Source organism: Toxotes jaculatrix, chromosome 20 (genome assembly GCF_017976425.1).
Source record: "Toxotes jaculatrix isolate fToxJac2 chromosome 20, fToxJac2.pri, whole genome shotgun sequence".
NCBI classification, from domain to species: domain Eukaryota; kingdom Metazoa; phylum Chordata; class Actinopteri; family Toxotidae; genus Toxotes; species Toxotes jaculatrix.
In genome coordinates, this window is record NC_054413.1 from 3,976,442 (window position 1) to 3,998,698 (window position 22,257).

A 22,257-nucleotide genomic window follows, 5' to 3' on the forward strand; every position below is an offset into this window, starting at 1 on the left:
AAGCGATTTTAAAGGATTCTCTTTCAAGCCTTTACTTTTTATAAAGAAGTTCTGTAACACAATACATTTGTAAGGCAGGAAAGCAGGTCACAAGACGGAAAGAATAGCATTTCGTTATTATGTGATGCTCACATTTTAATATTTCCTAAAAGTAAATTACTGATTTTCCTTGAAAATTATGAATTTTTTTGAGAAAGTGTGCTATTTTGAAAACCTACAAGAAAGGAAAGGGTCCACAGTGAGATTTCTAAGCAACTGGCAAAAAAACAATTACATCTGGTTTGGATTTACATGATCCACAAGAAAATTCTCTAGGACTTTAGAAACTCTGCATTATTTCACCCATCACTATAAATTCAAACATTTCTTCTTACTATCTCTGATTTAGACTTTTAGTTTAGGTTCAATAATTCATAAGAAAACTTGCAAGAATATTCATAATTTTATTTTTCTCAAGCCCATCTAAACTAAGAAGGAAAGGAAGAAATACAATATAATGAATCTGATCAAATCCAAGAGTTTTTTATGTCCTAGTTATTGGGTATGTAGATGGTTTTGAACCTCTCAAAGAAGCTTATGTCGTTCTCCAGCTGATTCATCGCCACTTCAAGCCGCTCCTTGTGGGCTTTCTTTGACTTGGTGTCGGTGACAAGAGAGAGGCCCTGGTACTCATGATGCAGCTTATCCCAGTTCTTCTTCAGGCCCTGGATAGCGGACCCAGAGAAGGAAGCCAGTCAGTGTCACAATAAAACCATTTTGATAAATGCATTTATAAGAATTCAAATGCAGACATCAGAGGTAATTTAAGATGTCTCATTTTGCTGCACATATTCTATAAGCCTCTTTTTAAATATGTACAAATAATGATCAGCTGTTTTTCCTGACGTATTGGGGGTCAATAGGTATTTTCATAAAAACTTCAAAGATCATCAAGAAATCATCAGTCATTTCCTGTGCACCCCCTGTTGTTCCAGACATCTGTATGTTCCCCTGCTGTTTTGGGGAATGAGCTGCCACTGTGCAGCCATGTGCCTGAGTACCTCCAGGACAGCTTGTCGTTCCTCGTCAGACAGGTGTTTCATGGCTGCCTGCTCCTTCTGTTCTTTCACAAAGTTGTTGTACTCCTCCTGAGCTCTCCGCTCTTCTTCGTTGCGCTGCAGAAGATACTCAGGTACTTCTCCATAATCCTACGTACAGAAACTGGCAACTTTCAATTATATGTTCACAGTGGTGCCTATGTAATATGAAATCAGGCCACAAAGATGAATCATTTCATGGAATGAATTTATTCTAAGTTTTTGTATGTACTATTATCTGTTTCTGGCATTCAAGGCTGTGAGTTTTTTTTTAACTTATCTGACTGTTCAAACCAAAGTTGTGTTTAAAATGTGTTTCTCAAACTTTTCTTGTGTGTTGTATTGTAGGAAAATACCTTTTTTTTGATGTACTTGGGGACAAGTCCTGAAGTTTCAAGGCGCTGCTTGTGTCCCTTGTTGGTGTCGACAGAGGTCGGCTGTGGCTTCATTGGAACCATTGCAGTTGTCTTTATAAAGTCTCTCTTGGTATGAATGCCCATAGGTGGGTTGTCTGTCCGTGCAGGAACAGCCGGTTTCTTCTCAGTGCAGATGTAACGAATCCCTTTCGAGGACTGTGTTTCTGAAGAGAAAACATTTAAATATGAAGATAAAACAAAAAACAACAACAAAAAAAACAACCACTGCTCTAATGCGTTGGCCATATTGTCTATAGAAATACTCACTTTCCAGCAGTTTAGGTTCTTTTGAATGCTTCTTGAGGTATTTCTCTGGGGAGGGCACCTCTACTTTTGCTGGTCCCATCGTTCTCATTGCATCCTTGGCTAACTTTTTCTCAAGAATAACTGTCGGTCTAAACTTGGATATATACCTTTAGAGGCAGAAGAGGAGAATGATCATTTATTTCTAAATCATTTGTGATAGTCATAAATAAAATTAAACAGAAAACAATATTAAGCTCTCTTTACCTCTTACCACATACCAACTGACATCTTCTTAAATCTGTTTAGGTTATGGCCCAGTCAACTAGTTTCTGTTTCTTAACTATATCAAACTTCAGAGCTAAACGTACCTCGGCGGTTTTTGAGTATGAACCTCATCCCTTGGTATAAGGTTGTAGACGCTTTCTGGTGGATGCACAACTTCAGACATGCTGACTGACTTCCAGCCCGCGAAGGATTCAATTTTTAAAAAACACACCTTAGATTCGCTGTTAATAGAGTTCAGCTAACATTAGCTAGATATTCTTTCGTCAGTGTGAATTGTTTGACAACACGCTGTCTGCTAGTTGCTAAGCAACTTTCCGGAGCTAATGATGCATTACAGTGCACTTGTAAAGTACTAAATTTGTGCTAGAAATGCTCATGTGCTACCAAAAACGTTTGTGTCACCTGATATATTTTGTTATTGATTAAAAGTATTGCCTCCATTTTAGAATTATCAGACAAACATCGCCTAAACGTTATTTCCATTTTAATGTGCGTCAAGTCGTACTTTGAAGTTTGGAACACTGAATTACGAGGTTCTAACGTGCACTTGAATGCAGCATAGGGTCAGTGCAGTGGCAGGTTTCGCGATGGGAAAAATGTGTTTTCTTTATACAGTTAAATTTAAAGAATTTGATGTATAGTTAATAAACATTAAAAAGACGTGTTTATTCATTTTTGCAGCGAAAACTGCTTTTGCTTTGACTCCCCACCATGCGTCTCACGAAAGCAACGAGAACGAAACATCCATTTTGTCCCTTCAGGCTGACCGTAGTTGTTTGTGGCGACTGCAGAGTGATCATACTTTCGAGTACGTGGTACAGGGTAGTGTTTTATCGGTTAAAATAAACCTTATAGATACCACAGACTCTAATAAAACTTTCAGAATAGTTTGAAGTACGGAGTACCACCATATTGCGTGACTGTCTTGCTCATTTAAACTATCACTTATGATGACAGGCCACTTGTCCTACTGTCCTGTCTGCAAAACACGTGAGTTATTGCAGCAACTGTAGACGCTGTATCAGAACACGAGGTAGCTAGTCTAAATAATGCAATATTGCAGATTTGTTTAAAGTATATCTGCAATTTAAAGGTCCTCTTTAACTTTTTTTTCTTCTGTAGACAAGAATCTGCTGCGCCATTTGACCCCTCAATGGGTTTATTAATTGCAAGTCAGCTTGCACTGAGGGCTGCCAGGTGTTCCTGGAGTCCCTTTTCAACATCAAAATCATGGATTTCCTCCAGGACCAGCCCTCTGGGGGACAAGAACATCCTGCTCATGGGTCCTCCTGGAGCAGGGAAGACCACAGTGGGGAGGACAGTGGCCCACAGACTGGGACTGCCTGTCATTGATGTTGATGACGATGTCTTGGAGACAACATGGAAGATGCCTGTGGCTGCCAAGCTTGCATCAGTCGGTGGAGCTCGTTTCCTTGAGGAGGAAGGCCAAGCTTTGTGTAACTTCTCTGCCTCTGGGTGTGTTGTTTCCCTGACAGGCTCTAACCCTCTTCACGCGGAGGCGATGCAGCACGTCAGACAGACTGGGCTGGTCATCTACCTGGATGTGGACAGTGAGGATATCATAAGGAGACTCACCCGGATGAAGGTGAACAGGATAGTTGGCCAGGAGGCAGGGGTATCCATGAGGGACATTCTGCATTACAGGAAGCAGTTCTATGAGAAATGGCTTGATGTGCGTGTTTTGTGTGGAACAGGAGACACAGTGGAGGAAGTAGCAGAGAAGGTATTGAAGGCTGTGGAGAGATATCAAAAGCATGCAGCAGAAACCTACGTGTCAACCAGGTGTGACAGCACGGGAACATCCAAACAGAATACATACTTCAGCGATGTGGTTGTAGAGGGTCTGGCCACAGATGGAGGCCTCTATGTTCCCAAAAATGGCTTCCCAAAGATTGATGCTCGCGAATGGTTGAGATTAGCTGACATGTCATACCCAGAACGAGCGTTAGTTATACTTGAAAAGTGCATACACCCATTAGATGTCAGTGCTTTGGATCTCAGGACAATGGTGTTGAAGGCGTATGGGTCAAACTTTTCAAGTGAGGCAGTTGCACCTGTAAAGCATCTTAACCACAATCAGTATGTTCAGGAGCTTTTTCATGGCCCCACTGCCTCATTTAAAGACCTCGCCTTACAATTGATGCCCCAGCTCTTCGCCTACTGCCTCCCATCAATGTGCAACTACCTCATTCTGGTAGCCACGTCTGGAGACACTGGAAGCGCAGTGCTCAGTGGCTTCAGCAGGCTCAGCGGGACTGATAGACACAGGACCGGCGTGCTGGTGTTTTTCCCAGAGGAAGGGGTGAGTGAGATTCAGAAGCTCCAGATGATGAGCCACAGGGAGGGCAACGCCAGGGCTGTCAGTGTCTTGTCAGACTTTGACTTCTGTCAGAGAGCCATCAAGCGGATGTTTGGAGAGTCTGGGCTGACAGGGCATCTCGCTGTGGAGTACGGCACAGTCCTCAGCACTGCCAACTCCATCAACTGGGCGCGACTGTTGCCACAGGTGGTAAATTTCTTGTTGATTAAATTTCTGTCAGTTATTTCATTCTGACTAATTATTTTTCTATGCTGTATTAAACCTTCAAAACCTATGTAAAAAAATACTAAGGCGAAAGGTGAAACAATTCCATTTATGTTGTTATCAGCTTTCTTTGTTTCAGGGAAGATGTTTTTTCTTTCTTTTTGGCTCAAGCACAACTTAATAAGGCAGATTCACTCAGTTTGTTAGAAAGGTTTTAGGTCATAATAATGGACCAAATGACAAGCGAATGAGAAGATTCACTATCCTATAGTTACCTCAATCACATCAACTGAGTGAGTGCTTTTTTTTTTTTGTCAGGTTTTCATTTGGCAGCATCAAAATAATTAACCTAAACGCTGACACTGTGTCGAGGAGACAGAGGAATTTTTTTGAAATGTGTTAGTTACAGTGTTATCAGACACACCATTTGCTTGTATCATCTGTTATGTTTCAGAGCTGCTGTGTTTTGACACTGACAGATAAAATAAATATGTCCTATATAGTTAGGTCTGGTGTTACATGCAGATTTATTCTTCCAGTTCATTTTCTCTCATTTGACAGATGAAGCACATTTTGTACCTGTGCAGTTACCCTTTAAAAGTTATGTCTTTGAGTAAAGTTTTTGTCAGGCAGCAGCAAGCTCTTTTATATAACAAAGTTTTGTTACCTCTCCCGCTCTTGCAGGTTGTTTACCATTCCTCAGCCTATCTGGATCTGTGCAGAGACGGTGTTATCAAGTTTGGAGAGCCCATTGATGTTTGCATCCCTACTGGAAACTTTGGCAACGCCATGTCAGCTGTGTACGCCAAGCAAATGGGCATCCCGATAAGGAAAGTCATCTGTGCATCCAACCACAACCGTATCATCACAGACTTTATCACTACAGGCAAGTATGATCTCCGGGGACGGCCGCTGATGCTGTCCCACTCCCCGGCTATAGATATCCTGAAATCCTCCAACCTCGAGAGGTTTATCTACCACATCTCAGATGGAGACAGCCGTCTTGTCAAGGACCTGTTCACACGCTTAGACAGACAGGAGCACTTTCAGGTTCCTGAGCCTCTTCTTGGCAGGATACAGCAGGAAGTGCTGGCTGGATGGTGCTCTGAAGACGACTGCTTGGCCGCCATCCACAGCGTTCACACACAAGCAGGGTACATCATGGACACACATACCGCTGTGGCTAAAGTTGTGGCTGATAGGCTGCAGGATGGTTCGTGCCCCGTGGTGCTTTGTTCCACCGCTCACTACGGGAAATTTGCTCCTGCTGTGTTCAAAGCTTTACAAATCCAGAATGTTCCAGAGGATCCTGTTGAGCAGCTGAAGAAGCTCGGATCGACGGCATCCAGACCAGAGATGCACAGAGACATGATGAAATGCCTGAAGGAAGGTGGCAGGAAACAACACACTGTTTGTCAGGCAGAGTACAGTGTGTTGGTAGAAGAGGTGGAGAACATGATACAGGACTCCTTCTTAAAAGTTATATAGAATTATTTTATCTTTTGTTAATTTCCCCCTTAAATTAACATTAATGTGTCCTGAATGTATCATGTATTGTTCATGCGTTTTTGTAACTTAAGGAGAAAAATAATAAATACAATGGAAAAAATAAATACAATATATAAAAAGGCATGGTCATAAAATTGATTTTAAAGACATAATTTAAAAGGCCAAATCCTGCCTGAGGCTGAACACATTCACTTTTATTACACTCTAATACAGCTCTAAACTTTTTTCTGGCTCAATTTAAAGCCTATTGATTATACACCATTTCTTTACATCATTATCTGTAGTCCTGGCCCACTAGATGGAGATGTCTACTTGGCCACTGCTGTGTGGGAACACTGGTCCCAGCATTCAGTAACAGTGTTATATAAGGGTCTATAAGGGTTGTAAATTGTGATTTAAAAATCAATATCTGCAGTCGGCGGGATAATGATACTATTAAAGTTAAATTGGATATTTTAGCATTGAACTATGACAGTGTCAGTTAATCTCCTCAGTATCTTTCTAACTCCACTGTATCCTTCATTCCTTCATTCTAACTGTAATAGATATTGATTAGGAAATTACTTTTAATGATAACTTTTTTTGTCATAATGTGACAATGGTTTTACTTCTTATTAAAAAAGCTGAGGGTCTGATAGATTGGTACAGTACAGGGTGTCTCACATTGTGGCATTAAAATATGGTTAATGAATCAATCTCTGTGAGGTTCACAGTCCAGTAATTTCCAGGTGAAGCTTGAGCAGGTGACACAATCCTGCTGTTGTCTACTGACTCATTAACTACCTCACTGAAGGAAGAAAGGGTTTATTTTTTTCATGAAGGAAACCTTTTGAATCACCCTCCCAGTCCTTTAAAAAAAGACTTTGTTAATTCCTGTCTTATTTTGTTCTCCAGAGAATAACAGCATGAAATCAGCAGTTTGACATTTCAGGAAATATGTTCGTTCACTTTCTTGCTGTGAGTTATATGAGAGGCTTGATACCACTCTCAAGTCTTTAAGCTAAATATGTAGCTGTCAGAAACAGCTACCCTAAATGTCAAACTATTCCCCTAAATCTCAGCGTGAATGGCAGCATTACGATTTTGTCTTTTTTTGTCGATTCCTTTGGGCTCTAATGTAATTAATATAAATTTCACTCTATTCTGTACTAAAGCTTTAATACAGCTGAAGCAGAATGAAATGATGACGAAATGCCTGTCAATGTTTTACATTGTGCAGAAGAAGTGGCTCGAATTTCAGTTCGTTTCCTCCTCACTTTATCAGCAAGGATGCTGTGCTTCTGCTTCTACTTCTCCAAGGCAGAAGCACAGAAATGAACCTTCAGCTCGAGGGAGAAACTAAATCTTTTGAAGATGTTCCCGTTTTATTCTGTTTCATACTATAGATGTTATATATTGACGGATGCCTTTCTGTGGTGTTATTTTCCACTCATTTGCACTGATACAAAACCCTGCAGTATATGCTGGGTTATAACTAGAAGGTCAAGTCAATTTTTCTGTATATTTTTCCAAAAAGAAAATTCATTTTACAGATGACTGAATGGTCAAATACTGCTTGTGACCTTGGTATATTTGGTGATGCTTCCTGTGTGGAAATTGGTAATATGATAAGAACTTTGGTGACAAAGACACTGACGTCCATACATTCAGCACATTTTTGCCAGACGTCCGTCAGAACAAACATCACACACAGTAATACAGAACAAGGCCGGAGTGGTTCTGAGGGTTATTCTTCACCCTTCGACGTCACGCCATCCATAACAGGAGAGTCCAGAAATGAATTCTGTCTCTGTGGCTATCAGTCGAGTCATTTAAATCTAGGTGCTGCCTCAGCAGCCACAAGGAGAGGAGGGAGGAAGATAAGTTTCATAGATCTCCAGGATTGCTTATGACTGCAGTTGTGAAAATAGATGGAAAGTAAGGCTAGATTTGACAAAGCACTTTGCTAGCATGCCCTCTGATCAGGATCACTGTCTCTCTGTACCTTTGCCAGAAATGAGGAGGAACATGGGCACCTGAACCTTCCACCCATTTGGTATTGTTTAACATCTCATTGCAAAACCATGAGCATCAATATGTTGTCAATATGTCTCGGTTTGGTTTAATTTGGAGGACTTGTTGATAAGACCTGTCAACTTCATCCACATCAAACTAGGAAAATCATTTGTTTACGCGCCTCACTTTGTGCATGGGGGCACTGCCAAGTCGAAACAAGAAAATGTGGAAGCACATTGTTGTTTAAAACAGCTGTAAGCAGCAAAATGTGGTAAAGCCCCTCCATTAAAAAATGTCTCCCATACTTTCTAATTTCAATTTGTGTGTGAATGCAAATTTCTAGACGGTAGGAAATTTCCAAAAGTATGTGTGAGAGATGAGTGCACCCTGTAACCCAACTTCGGCTTTGGCTGGTTTACCTGTCAGCGTTTGTGTGAAAATGAGGGAGCCACAGTGAGAAGGCAGTCTCCATGGTTTGGAGCGATCCATCGCTCTTGACAGAATCAAAGACCTGAGCTCTGGTGTTATTGGGCCTGTGGCAAACAGATAGAGAGACAGAGAAAGGTGCTGGGGGACATCGAGATAAATTACGACTTGGGCTGCTTTTTTGAATCACTGCAATATTTTACAATCACCCCTCTGACGATGCTTTAATTTGTCTGTGCACGTTTCTCCATGCCGACAGGATGACTGATGACTTTTTTGCAATGCATGAATATATTACATAGTACATGGTCATGTACTGTAGGCTTCTTTGCACCAACTCTGTGCTTGTTCTTTCCTCCTCTCCCTTCCTCCCCTTCTGTGTCTGGGGTTTGCTTCACTGTGAGCGTTGGCCTTATTAATCAAGCTGCTTGGCAGGTGAATGTGAGGAATGGGTGGATAAGTGTCTGAAAGGGGAGGAGGTTATTGTGCAGGTGCATATGTGTGTGTGTGTGTGTGTGTGTGTGTGTGTGTGTGTGTGTGTGTGTGTGTGTGTGAGTGGTGAGAGAGAGAGAGAGCCAGCTGTTGCTCAGCATCTAGTGGCCCACGGCTGGGTGAGCAAGGATAATTGCAGGTACCAGCCAGTTCCCATCTCTTTAATGTGAACCTGTGGCATAATGGAAACTGCTCTTTCACAGAAGAGGGAAATAGAAAGGAGAGAGGAGGAAATTAACGCATTGGAGGAGTTTGGAAAGAAGATCTGGTGAACTGGGTTGATTTGAGGTTCAGAACACTGACTCCAGATCCTTTTCTTTTCTGTCTTTCTTCATCTGTTGAGACTTTGATGCATTTGGCAAAAGAATAACTGTGGTATACAAATGTGGCCTTTTCAGGCTTCCACTTTAAAAAGGAAAACTCGAAACAGGGACATTTGAATTCCAAATTTAACTTCATTTATTTGGGTTCACTAAATGTTGGAGTATCAGCCAGTCAGTCAGTCAGTCAGTCAGCTACAATGAATAATCTTCTAACAACAATCTGTCAAATGAGAATGTGAAAACAATGTCAGTGTGAAAGGAGCTGCACGTAGTGATGAACCTACAGAGAATCTACGGTCCCACTTAGCTTTACAGAGCTTTATATTTAGTTCCAGGGAATTGTTTCACTGTCCGACTCACAGTTTTTCTGCTTTGTTTCCTTCTCACTGCTTTCACTGCATCTTTTTTGGCAGCAGCAGGGAGCTGCAGAAAAGCACTTTACATTACCTGCTCAGCACTGAACAGCAGTTAGAGACTAGCTGATGAGCACAGCGGAGCATTTAGCTGCAAAAGAGCCAGTTATTTCCCTCAGGAGGAGGAGAGACGTACCATCACAAAACTCCAAATGCTAAATTCTGGTGAGTAAATTGTTTACACATAAAAACTATATTGTCCTCTGCTGTTATGACTGAGTTCCTTACTTTATTGTGGTTACATAAAACTGTGTAAAACTTGTATTGAAGTTTTATTGCATTTGTAAATTTGTAAAACTGCACAGTAATTTGTTTTGTGTGACTTTTCTAAATGTCCCCATTGACTGAGTCAATTGGATCATGCAGCTTCAATAATCCCTAAAGAAAGTCATTTCAATTAATTTCAGTATAATTTTACTGGTCCTTGATGGCTTAACCAAATGCTGTTTCGGAGGCTTTTCCACCCTCTTCCACCAAGAATAAAACCCACAGGGGGAACACAGACTCCTTGCCCGTCTTGGCACAAAAAATAGTCACATTCAGAAATGTTAAAAATGTTGGCATAAACTGCTGGCACTAAATATTGGTTCTGAAGTAGAGGTAGAACACTCGCCCACCATTGCAAAGACCTGAGTTAAATTACTGGCAGCAGCTTCTGCCTTGGCCGGATGCTTTGACAAACACTCTTGGCAGAGTTCAGGTGGGAAGCCAACAAGGGATCATTTTGTGGTTCAGCTCACTTGACTACACCCTCTCAAGGCCACAGAGGGGTTAGCTGTAGCAGGGACTGTCGCACGTTGGGGAACTGGCAAAACTGACACTGAAGATGTCTCTATTATTACTATATCCTATTACATTGAAATGAGGTGAAAAGGTCGAACATAATGCAGAACCCATGAGCCAGGCATTAATAAAACCACAAAGGGCACTGAGTTTGGTTTGTCAGATTGAGGTATACTAATATTACCTTATGCACTACTAAAAAAATGTAATCATAGTTGGCTGTAAAACATCCTATTCATGGGGTTTATGACCTTCTGACCTTTCACTGTGAGATGAGCTTAACTGCAGGAAACTGGGCTCTTCTACACCAAAACAAGTAATCTGATCTGATCTGACAGCACAGTGAAAACTGTATGTGTGTATGTCTGTGTATGCAGGTTTGTGTGTAGTGGCTTTTTTTAGACTGTTGTCTTATCAAGAGTGTTATTGCATAGTGAAGTGTTTTTCTCCATGATCAATGGTTTCTTTCTTGAAGCAAGTGCACAACAATCAGCCAACACATTTCAACATCATGTTCACCCGAGGCTTCCCAGCTAATTACCTAAGACATTGATTTGCACCCCAACATACCTCTACTAAGTGTTAGGAAGAGGAGGAGAGAAAAGGAAAGCTAATGAAGGTGTCAACAAGACCGCGAGAGGATTGTTACTGTAGTACAGGTTGATTTACATTTTGATGCAGAACATTATGCATCTGTACCTCTCTGCTGTTGACAGTCTTTGATAAGCTCAGAGACAAAGAGCAATGATTCAATTCAAGGAGAAGAAAATAACTGAGGGGTCCTGAAACAGATTACATTTAACTCATGCCTGCATCAGGCTTCTGGCAACTGTCTGCCAGGATCCTCTCCTCTCTGTGCTGAAGGAAAGAGAATCCATTTCTCAAATCAATGAGCCCGAGATGGATCTGTGTGAAATGAGATATGAGCTTTGTCTCAGAGGACTCGACAGGGCTCAGATTGACAGCTGACTGACAGGGGTTAACTACCAGGGAAGGCCGACTGGCTTGAAGGTTTAAAAGTGAACCTCTCACAATCTCACTCCAAACACATAGTGGAACTAAAGGTTAAAATGGTGCATGTTGAGGGCAGGGTTGATGCATGGGGGCCAACTGTTTCTGGATTCCCGTGATATTCCTGTAATTGACCATTTACGAAGCCCCTTGACCCCATACTCACTGTCGCTGTGCCTATTTAAGTTAATGTTAGCTCAGTGAGCTGGATAAAAATGCCATTTTGGTTCATTTTTAATGTTTACATGACTCACTTTAAATCAAGAAGCTGGAATGTACTTGATGGCTTCATACATGGTATGGTAAAAAAAAAAAAAAAAGTTAAATGCAGATTCCCTATAATTCCCAGTTCCACGAATCTCCAGCTTATTGTGGTGTACTTGAATAAAAATCATTCGGTTTCCCATAGTAACGGTTTGTCTATTGCACACAGTGCAATTTACAGTGGTTGAACTTTAACCCACAACATGTCATGCACAATATGCAATAAAGATTCTCAATATTTTTATTATCTTGTTTTCATGTCAGTACTGATGCAAAGCTGTCTGTTGTTTTCATAAGCAACACCAATCAAATCACAAACTGCACACTTATTTAGTTATATAGTTACTTAGTTATAGCACACCTAGGAATCCTTGTATCATAAAGGAATAAAATGTGACGTCTTTGCCAGTGATTTTCTGTAAATTATAACAAAGACACTTTTTTCTTTCTGGGAAATCTTGTATTGCTTCTTTGTTTAAGAGTTTGAGTTTGAATTGTCTCCTTCAAGTTTAAAGGCCACATCTTTCCCGTCTTATCATTTTACAGCCACTAAGAAGCATGAGATCACCTTTAACACCAAAAACTTTTCCTCTTTCCAGGTATAAGGGTAATTAACATGCATTGTATATTGGCTAAAGAGACTTTAAAAGAGATCATTGTAATTGCCCCTTCCGGCCTTCCCGAAAAATAGGTGTGGAGAGTGATGCAATCTGCACAGCCTTTAAAAGGATGCAATTCCTCCACATCTGCACTATCTGTCCTGCATGTCTGAAGATGGGCTGCAGACGCACAGACTGCATTGCAAAGCCTCTGTCTGGCCTTTTTGAAAAACTCGGATCACTTGTAGGCTCCTGTCCTTTTTATTTTTTCATAATTCCCATTTTCCTCTCAGCAGCACTCGGCGGAGGCTTCATTTTTCTCAAAGACAGGGAGGACAATGACCTTGAACAGCAATTCACACCGAAGAAAGGACCCTCAAAGGCAACAAGAGCCTTTGTCAGAGAAAAATTCCCCTACAATGACTCCATGTTTTCAGAAGACAGGCTGTACGAAGCGGGCAACTTTGCATCCCTCATTGCTGTGTCAACTAACGGTTCAAATGTACTAGCAAACCCTGCCTTTGAGGACATCATCAGACTCAACAATAAGATTCTTAATATCACTGTGAACAATGGGACACTGGGATTCAATGAGTTGTGTGCAAAAGCCAATGGAGAATGTGTCTCTAATACCATCCTGAAAATTGTCAGCTCCAATGAAACTGACCAAACCAGCATCACCTACCCTGTACACACATACAGATCCAGTTCAGTCTTTCTGGGTCCTGTTCTGGGTGGGGTTATCACAGATGTCAACGGCTCAGTCGTGAGTGCTCAGGCTGTAAAACTCTTCTACTACTTAGAGAGTCAAGAAAGCATGGCTGAAGCCTCCAAATTATGGCTGAGAGGATTTAAAGAACTCTTGTTGGATGAGACAGACAGCAAACACACTGACGTATGTATCACACTGCTTCTAATATACTGTATTTTCTCAGACAGGTTCTCTTTATCTGGTCTTTCTTTAAAGATGAAACATTCTCCTGGGGTCATATGACCGAAATCCAAGCTGTCACCATGGTTTTACTGCGGTCATGACATCCATGTGTAAACACAGTTTTCTGACTCAAATGCTCCTGTTGGCTTCTTTCTCCTGTGCTCTATTCTAGGTAACTTACTGCACCTCCAAATCCAGGCAGGAAGAGATTGACAGTCACACCACAGATGGCTTCCCTCTATTCCTCATCACTTATGCCTGTGCTATCACCTTCTCGGTGATATCCTGCCTGAGGTAAGAAGTGATCAGTGACTGTCACACAGTGAGTGATTTCCTGACTGCAGGCCAAGTCAGGGACACAGAGAGCTGTTGTTTATCAATGTGACTGAAATGACAGGAAAGCCACATGCAGGTTACGTGCAGTGATCAAAACAATTTCAGAATTGGTTAATCTTTATTTAAAACTCATTTTTGTTTTATGTCAATGTAGATTTAGAGGTTTTAGTTTATTTTGAGTTTCTCTAAGGTGCAGTTCAGAGTAGGTATTTCAAATACAGTATGTCTGTAATCGTGTGGCTTTAAATGGGAAGTTACAGAGCAAAAGTTAAACTTCTCACTCTTCTGTAGTGACTTATGAGTGTGCATCAACAGAAAGTGTAACATTGCATTAAGTTCAGTTAAGTTTCAAATATTTCTGAGCATAGATTTGCACATTTTAACACCTGTGGTAAACATTCATTAACATCTGATCCTTTTTACTGAAATTTGCAAAACTGAGCAAGATAATTTTCAGTTGAAACTTTGGGAAAAAAAAGGTCCATGCTTATTGCATTCTGTTACCTTTATTGTGCACATGTATTTACATACTACAGCAGTGTTTATGAACACCATCCTATCTTTACCTCCTTGACAGACTGGACAATGTGAGGAACAAGGTGTGGGTGGCTGTCTTTGGCGTCCTCTCCTCTGGGCTGGCTGTTCTTTCCTCCTTGGGCTTGTTGCTTTACATCGGAGTGCCATTTGTTATTACAGTCGCAAACTCTCCTTTCCTAATACTTGGTGAGGAAGACCAGCCTTTTTTGTTTCATACTGTAGTTTTAGAATTTAGTTTGGAGTGCAACATCCATCATGTAATTTTCATACCATTAACATGATTCTTCCAGGCATTGGTCTCAACAACATGTTCATCATGGTGTCCGACTGGCAGCACACCAACGTGAAAGACCCGGTGCCGAAGCGGATGGCTCACACTTACAAAGAGGCTATCATGTCCATCACCATCACCGCTTTGACTGATGTCCTCAAATTCTCCATAGGCGTCAAGTCTGACTTCCCATCAGTGCAGTCGTTCTGCATTTACACCAGCACCTCCATCATATTTTGTTACATCTACACAATCACCTTCTTTGGAGCCTTCCTGGCTCTAAATGGTAGGCGAGAATCCAGCAACAGGCACTGGCTGACCTGCATGAAAATATCATCAGACAATCCCAATCATCGTTCTGAGGTGTATAACATCTGCTGTGTGGGAGGCGACTATGATAAGAACACTGGAGCAGAAAAAAAACAACCAGCAAGTAATTTCTTCAAGGATTACTACGGCCCATTTTTGATCAAGCCCTGGGTCAAAGGAGCTGTAATCTTCCTTTATTTGGTATATTTAGCCACTAGTATTCTTGGATGTTTCCAAGTACAACAGGGGATTGAGCTTTATGATCTGGCAGCTGATAAGTCCCACGTTACAAGATACAATAGAAAGGATAGGCAGCATTTTTATGATTACGGTCCATCTGTGATGGTTATTGTAAGTGAGGAATTTCCATACTGGGATAAGACCAAGAGGTACCAACTTCAGGGATGTATAGAGGAATTCAGACGGCTGCAGTTTGTAGATGAGGATATCTACACATCCTGGCTGGACTCTTATTTGTCATATGGACAAGAAAGGCATTTAAACCTCGATGATAAAGATGTTTTTCTGAAAAATCTATCTCACTTTTTTGATTTATTTCCTTTTTTAAAGCAAGATGTGAATCTCACTGGCCATGCCATCCATGCATCCCGCTTCTTCATTCAGACTGTTGATATTGCCAATGCCAGCATGGAAATTGAAATGCTCAATGAGCTTAAAATCACCGCAGGCAGATGCCGTGTGGCAAAATTATTAGTTTATAACCAAGAATTCATCTTCTTCGACCAGTACGGTGTAGTAGTGAGTAGCACGATTAAAAACGTTGGCGTGATTACAGCTGTGATGTTGGTTATCTCTCTGCTGCTGATTCCTAACCCCGTCTGCTCATTATGGGTGACTTGTTCGATTGGTTCAGTGACTGCGGGGGTGACTGGTTTTATGGCGCTCTGGGATGTCAGTCTCGATTCCATATCCATGATCATTTTTACCGTCTGTATCGGCTTCACTGTCGATTTCTCAGCTCACGTGGCCTACGCCTTCGTCTCCAGTAAGAAACCGTGTCCTGATGACAAGGCTGTGGATGCTCTGTCCAATCTAGGCTATCCCATACTTCAAGGTGCCTTGTCCACCATTTTAGGGGTGTCAGTGTTGGCTACGTCTAGTTTTTACACATTCAGAACATTTTTTAAGATCTTCTTTCTTGTCATGTTTATTGGGATGGTTCATGGCCTTGTTTTCATCCCAGTATTTCTGACATCATTTACATGCAGTTCAGAAAAAGATGACAGCAAAGACAGAAGTTTGAAGATCAGCAAACAAACACATTTTTAAACACTTTTCAAAAATGTTAACTGTGTTTTAGTGGTTAGATATTTTAGGTGGGTAAAGTTACTTGAAAATCCCATAATAAAGTGCATTCTTTGAAGGCGATTGAGAAGTCACTACAAATAATTCAGTTCTGAATTTTAAAACTCTGAATTTATCCAATCCTACAAATACCAAAGAACCTCTCAAATTAAATGATGCCTTTAGTCAAAATATTTATGGTACATTATTTTTTACATGAGCGTGTATTGTATATTAAGTTATTCATTTTTACATTCATTCTGGTGTCTTCTTAATCAATGAGCCTGACAGATGAGAATTTCCAGTGATTTTGTAAAAAGCTATTTTTGTATTTGATGCTGTGCACTTTAATCACAGTTAAAATTGCAGATTATGTCACACAAGCTATTTACACTTTTACAATTTTATACACAACAATAAAGTCTTCTGTTTTACACTGAATTGTGTGACCACTTTGTGTTTGTGTCAAATATTTTGTCCAGATAATAGATAATATGTAGCTGCGATTAGTGCCTGAATTTAAAGTAGACTGGGTTGAGAACCATGAGGACACTAATCAAAACCTTTTCAAACATGTGTCATGGGACAGTAAATAAGAAATAAATCTAGTCCCTTTGGGTTTTTTTCAAACTGCATGTAATTAAGATGATGCACCATAGTTTCTCAATTTCGGCAACTGGTCATGATTACATATTCATCATAGTCTCCAACTGGCAGCATATTAACATTAAGATCTCAGTGTTCATGCAGATGGTTCACACCTCAAAAGAAGGTGCTATGTCCACCTTCATCATCATCCTCATCCTGGTTGATTATTTAGAATTTCACACAGGTTTAATTTCCGTTCTCTGAATCATTTCAGCGGGACCGATCATCACATTTTTATTTCATTTATTCTTGACGGAAATACAGGGAATAAATGGATCATAGTTGGAAGTCCACAGTAATTTGTTCTACTATTTTTCAGGCCAAAATTAAAAGCAGCCACTTTTGTTCACAGTGGGAAAATGCAGCCCACTCTGTCAGCACCACAAACAATCTGGCTCAAGAAAGCCATCAGACAGACACGGACAGAAGGGCAGTGTCAAAGTGAAAGTTTTCCCAATTACTTTCTTTACAGTGGTGCAAGTACAGCAACTGTTGGGTTCCCCGTCTCAGGCTGTTTGTTTGCACATATCAAGATTTCAATATTGGACAAGCAAGCAGCCTCGGAAGCAACTCTGTGTATGTGGGTTTGGTCAAGAAAGTTCCAACTTCTAGCATCCCTGATGGTCCATGCAGTGCACAGGCCGACTCCCAGCTCTGTCACCCTTCGTCACGCTTGTCTTCCCTCACCCTGCTTCCAGGACGAGATGCCTCTAGCCCACACAGCGTGACGTGACATGCCCCCACACCCAGGAGAGGGAGTGAAAGAGAGGGAGAGAACAGCCAAGGAGCTTGAACTTGTAAGAAAGAGAAAGAGGCTGATAGCTTGGTGAGGAAGTAAAAAAAGGCATCACATTGCCAGAAGAAGCATCTTTCTGGTGTGTTATAGTTTGGTGAGTGTCAGTCTGATGTGATCAAACCACCCTCTCATAGCAGTGATGAAACAGATGGGCTTTGCTTTCTTTTCATGTTAAAGTCTTTATAAAGAACTCATGTAGATGCATTTTTAAATTCTCTGATCAATTCTTATTATTGTTTATATTTAATAATATTTAAGCTTTGAAGCCCAGTGTCCAGAGTACATACAAGTATGTGGACAGGGCTGTCCGCATACCTTCGGCCACATAATGTAGAATGTTTAAAGTCATTTGTATTTGGTATTAAGCCCAGCAGTAGTGATGCCCATAGACTTTAAGAGAAAACAAATCTAAATTTAAAATATATATATATATATATATATGTGTGTATTATTATTCTTTTACAAAGTGATCAAGATTTCTTGTCACAGTGATCAATAGAGAGAAAACTACTCTTGAATACCAAAGTGAGTCATCGATCAATTGATCTAAATTAAGCTCTTAATTTTGATAAACCAGCCGAGGCTGACTTAATCAGTTTCAGCCCCGGACAGCTCCTTAACTGCTTCATCTGCTTCAGCACCGGACAGCTCCCTCGCCGCTCCACCAAACGCTGCTCCGTGATTGACAGAAGAAGCGACCATACGCGGATCAATGGCGCTTCTGGAGCCCTGTGAAATGATGAAGAAGACGGGCTTTAAGAGCGCACGGTGCGTCTCTTCGTGTCTTTTATAGGCCTACTTAATGCTTGTTGTGGTCGGAAGAGGGCGGAGTGCGTTTGTCATCCAAGTGAGAAGCTCCCTGACTCGGTGCCTCCTAAAAAAAATATATAAATATAATAATAACCTGCTCCCTTACCCCTCCCTTCCTCCTCGGTTTGACTCAGTCTATGTAGCCTACACGCAGAAGGAGAACGTCCGCCGCACAGCAAAGCCAAGACAGTCTTGTCTACAGTGAGAGAGAGAGAGAGAGAGAGAGAGAGAGAGAGAGCGAGAGAGAGGTGGGGGGGAAACAGCTCCAAGCGGATACTCAACATCAACAAGCTGTATGAGGCATCTGTAAAGAAGAAGAAGGGATTTGACGAGGAAAGCAAGGGGGGTCCTTACGTTTTTCTCCCTCCTTTGCTTCTTGATCTCCAGAACAGAGGCGTGGAGCTTGCAAGAACATCCTACAAGTGGTGAAGCGATGGTTTAGCAGAGCAATTTGGTAGATTTTTTTTTTACAGCACGCCCGCCCGACGACACTGTAATTCCGAGCAGCAATCCCCTAAACATCTGTGGACGCTTTCTGGAGGGAGATGGCTGTTTTCCGGCTGTCGTTGCTGCTGCAAGTGGGATTTGTGATCGGATCAAACCATAAATACGCGGAATGGTCCGCGCATGGGGAAGATATCAGAGCACAAGAGGCGATTTACGGCGCTCAGACGCACCGTCGGCAGCTGGCGCATCTCCGTGCGCTTCATCATCCTCCCGGGGAGACGGCGGAGCTGGCGCAGAAAATAGAGGAGCATCTCCCCAGGGTGGTCACGGCTTTTTTACACACGGGGGACTCGACCACCTTAAAGCACGCCAACTGCTCGCGGAGGTACGAGCTCACCTCTCTGCGGGGAAGGTCACACGCCACCCCGCATTACTCCATGAGCAGTGTGCTGGATACGGTGCTGCACGCCACAAACTTCCTCAACATGATCTTGCAAGCCAACAGGTCCAGGGAGCAGAGTCTCCGGCGAGACATTGATTGGTACCATGCCTTAGTCAGGAGTATACTGGAGGGAGACGCCAAGATTCACCGGGCGGTTGTCACTTTTAGCGCGGATTCATCCGTGGCGGGGCCCTCGGTGCTTCTCCAAGCCACTAGGGCTGGTGGAGAGATAGTCCTCCAAGACCTCTCCAGCATGGCCCACCACTACCTGCACAACCGCACAGCAGACACAGAGTGGTACCACGAAGTTAAAGACAGGAAGAAGCCCAGTTTCCATAAGAGGGTGCTGAGCCAAGATTTTACATCACTTGACAATTCTTTAAAAAGAGGAGAGAGTTTTATCCCAGACAAGACACATGTCAAATGGTCTGCGCCCTACCTGGAGTGTGAAAATGGGAATTTTGTTCCCCGGTGGCTTTTGACCTTATCGGCTGCTTTCTATGGCCTCAAGCCCAACCTGGCTCCCGAATTCAGGTAGGCACACAGATGGTTGAAATTTGAGCTTTGATTTGGAGGCAAACAACATAATATGAACCAAATTCCAAAACAAGCTCAGCAAATCATCAGTTTTGTCTTCTTGCCATGAAAAAAACCCTCTTTATACAGCTTGACACACACCTGTGAGGCTATTACTTGTGTTTAAAAACTACAGATTCATGCGAGAAAGACTTTTCTCAGTCTAAAGGTGAGTTCAGATGGGTTTAACCTCCACTACATCCCGATTCTCACACATAAACCAGGTTAGGGTTTAATAAGCTGCCTCTCTTTACTCCCCAAACATACCGCAGCCTCCCACTGGCTTCCTCTTGTTATACGAGGGGGGTTTTCTTCTCTCCTCCAGTCTGACAAGGCGGCGGGATGCTAAAAATAACCCTGGATGTTACTTGATGTAGCAGTGGTGGAAACCTCTGGCTACAGGCCCTAATTCATTTTTCAAACTCTCTGGGTTGCATGCCTTACTACTCAGGAAATGTCGTGTGCCCTTTCTTTTCCCTTCTTTCAAGGGAGACTGCAAAATGGGCGATGAGTCAGAACCTTCCTGAGATGAGAGAAAGCCAATTTTAAGAAACAAAGCAAAGCAACCAGCATCAGCAGCTGAAGAAATGCTGAAATGGGTCTGATGTTTGGGTGCTTTGTACAATCCATGTCCTAAAGCCACCTCTGCTGCAGCCTGCTGGTGTAATGTGCCATGTTTATGCCAACAGCCCTAATATGCACTAGAATAGTCAAGTGTTAATGCTCCATAGGATCCTGACCAACATCTTCCCAATGAATATTTAATCCAGATCGTTAGTTGTGTGTGTACTGCCGTCGATGAATCTTTAATTGATACACTCACAGGCAGGCAGGGATTGCAAATGAGTCAACACCTGCAGTGATAGGCTGTAATAGGCCATCAGCTACCTGGTGTTATCCAAGACTAAATCCTCTCAGAGCAGTTTCACTATACTCTGAGTCTCCCTGTGAAGCAACGTGAGAGCAAATTTGCCCATACACTCAACTGATGGACAGTCAAACCTATTACACACCCAAACTACAATTTAGAGTTCAGTTTTGAAGTCATATTTATGATTTGGTTGAACAGTTGCATTTATTGCCAAAGGAATTGTGCTCGGAGGAGCATTCCCACCCCTGACATAGGAGCAGTTCCGCTGTGCATTTTTTATTCCGCCTTTCAACTGAGACCTCCTCCAAAGGATTGAACGTGTGACACACATGGGTGTTTTGTATTGTTTAATGTCCCCTGAGAGTGGCCTATTCAGTGGCACTAAAAGAAACATCCCACTGTGCTTAAAGGAGCAGAGGAGCAGCATCTATTCAGGAATTACCTTCCTCACACCAGAGAAGGGTTTAGTGTTTCTCCAAACAAAATAATGACATTTTGGCTGAAAATTATTTTACAGCCAAAATGTAAAATAATTTACTATTATTATTACTATTACTACTGTTATTTTGTATTTTACTGTAAATTATGGAATATGTTATGATTTCCTCGTAGATCTATTACTAATGAAATATGGAGAAAGGAAGGCTCTGTACACTTAACACCAGTGCAAGTATTTTAATGGAATAGTTCAAGATTTTGGGAAATAAACATATTAGCTGTCTTGCTGAGAGTCAGATGAGAAGATTAATACCACTCTCAGGTGTATACTGGGAAACAGCTAGTCTGACTCAGTTGTTTAGTCTCTGTATAAACAAACAAGATGTAAGGTGTAAATTAGTGAGCTTTAGAGTTTCTGGTAGGCAGCTTTTGTTACCTTTGGACAAAGCCAGCCAAGCTGTTCCCCCACTGCTTCCAGTCTTTATACTGTGCTAAGCTAACCATCTGCTGGCTGTAGATTCATATTTAGCATACAGATATGAGAATGGTATTGATTTCTCAACTAACTCTCTGCAAGAGAGAGAATAAACAGGATCCCCAAAATATTAAGTTCGCCTTTGATGACTGAAGACGCCCTTTTCACATCGGACAGTGCCATTTCTTTTGCTGATACTAATCCTCTCTGTACATTTTAGTTAATTAAAAAAAAATAAAAAATCTGAACATGTTCCTTTTAAGGACATTCATCACATTTATCATTCAGAAAATGCCTTGAGAACTTTGATAGTCATGATCTTATTTCAGAGTGCACATGAAATTGTTATTCAAATAGGGAGAGCCGATGTCTTACTTTAACTTGTTGTCATTATAGTGTTAATTTGAAATATTTCAGGTCAGACGTGTTTCAGACGCTCACATCAAAGTAGCAGGCAGCTCATCCTGCGTCCTCCCTGCGCCCCAGCAGCCTGCCAGATAAGAAACAGGAGAGGAGGGGAAACGTTGGCTAATATAGCTGCCTCAGACATCAGCTCTCCTCCGTTTCCCTTGCAGATGAATACACAATCAATACAACAATGAATTAATAATGAAAGATGTAGAACAGCAATCCTGCACGGGCCATTTTGATTCCAGCCTTTTAATGCTTCAGCCACTTC

The 22,257-nt window shown here is 41.7% G+C and overlaps 4 protein-coding genes across 5 annotated transcripts in view; 3 read left to right on the forward strand and 1 right to left on the reverse strand.

The window, feature by feature from the left end:
* Positions 1-530: 530 nt before the first annotated feature.
* On the reverse strand, positions 531-2,226 carry enkur (enkurin, TRPC channel interacting protein). Its single transcript, XM_041065802.1, has 5 exons — positions 2,107-2,226; positions 1,719-1,905; positions 1,433-1,612; positions 1,041-1,187; positions 531-704 (listed from the first exon to the last, which is right to left on the reverse strand). Exons 1-5 carry the CDS (start codon positions 2,184-2,186, stop codon positions 531-533), a joined length of 768 nt encoding a protein of 255 aa, XP_040921736.1. The 5' UTR covers positions 2,187-2,226.
* A 604-nt stretch (positions 2,227-2,830) lies between these two features.
* Positions 2,831-6,194, forward strand: LOC121200570 (threonine synthase-like 1). Of its 2 annotated transcripts, none has more exons than XM_041065949.1 (2): positions 2,831-4,550; positions 5,253-6,194. In XM_041065949.1, exons 1-2 carry the CDS (start codon positions 3,177-3,179, stop codon positions 6,054-6,056), a joined length of 2,178 nt encoding a protein of 725 aa, XP_040921883.1. In that variant the 5' UTR covers positions 2,831-3,176; the 3' UTR covers positions 6,057-6,194. The 2 variants fall into 2 exon arrangements, with proteins under 2 accessions (XP_040921883.1, XP_040921885.1); XM_041065951.1 differs by having other exon boundaries at positions 2,831-4,346.
* A 6,361-nt stretch (positions 6,195-12,555) lies between these two features.
* On the forward strand, positions 12,556-16,060 carry LOC121200801 (patched domain-containing protein 3-like). Its single transcript, XM_041066305.1, has 4 exons — positions 12,556-13,278; positions 13,490-13,611; positions 14,231-14,376; positions 14,481-16,060. Exons 1-4 carry the CDS (start codon positions 12,559-12,561, stop codon positions 16,058-16,060), a joined length of 2,568 nt encoding a protein of 855 aa, XP_040922239.1. The 5' UTR covers positions 12,556-12,558.
* A 2,814-nt stretch (positions 16,061-18,874) lies between these two features.
* The window catches only part of gpr158a (G protein-coupled receptor 158a), a 48,702-nt gene continuing 45,319 nt past the window's right edge, over positions 18,875-22,257 (forward strand). Inside the window, exon 1 of the mRNA XM_041065988.1 lies at positions 18,875-19,752. Coding sequence (XP_040921922.1) covers positions 18,875-19,752 — 878 coding nt within the window. The remainder of the gene's footprint in view (positions 19,753-22,257) is intronic.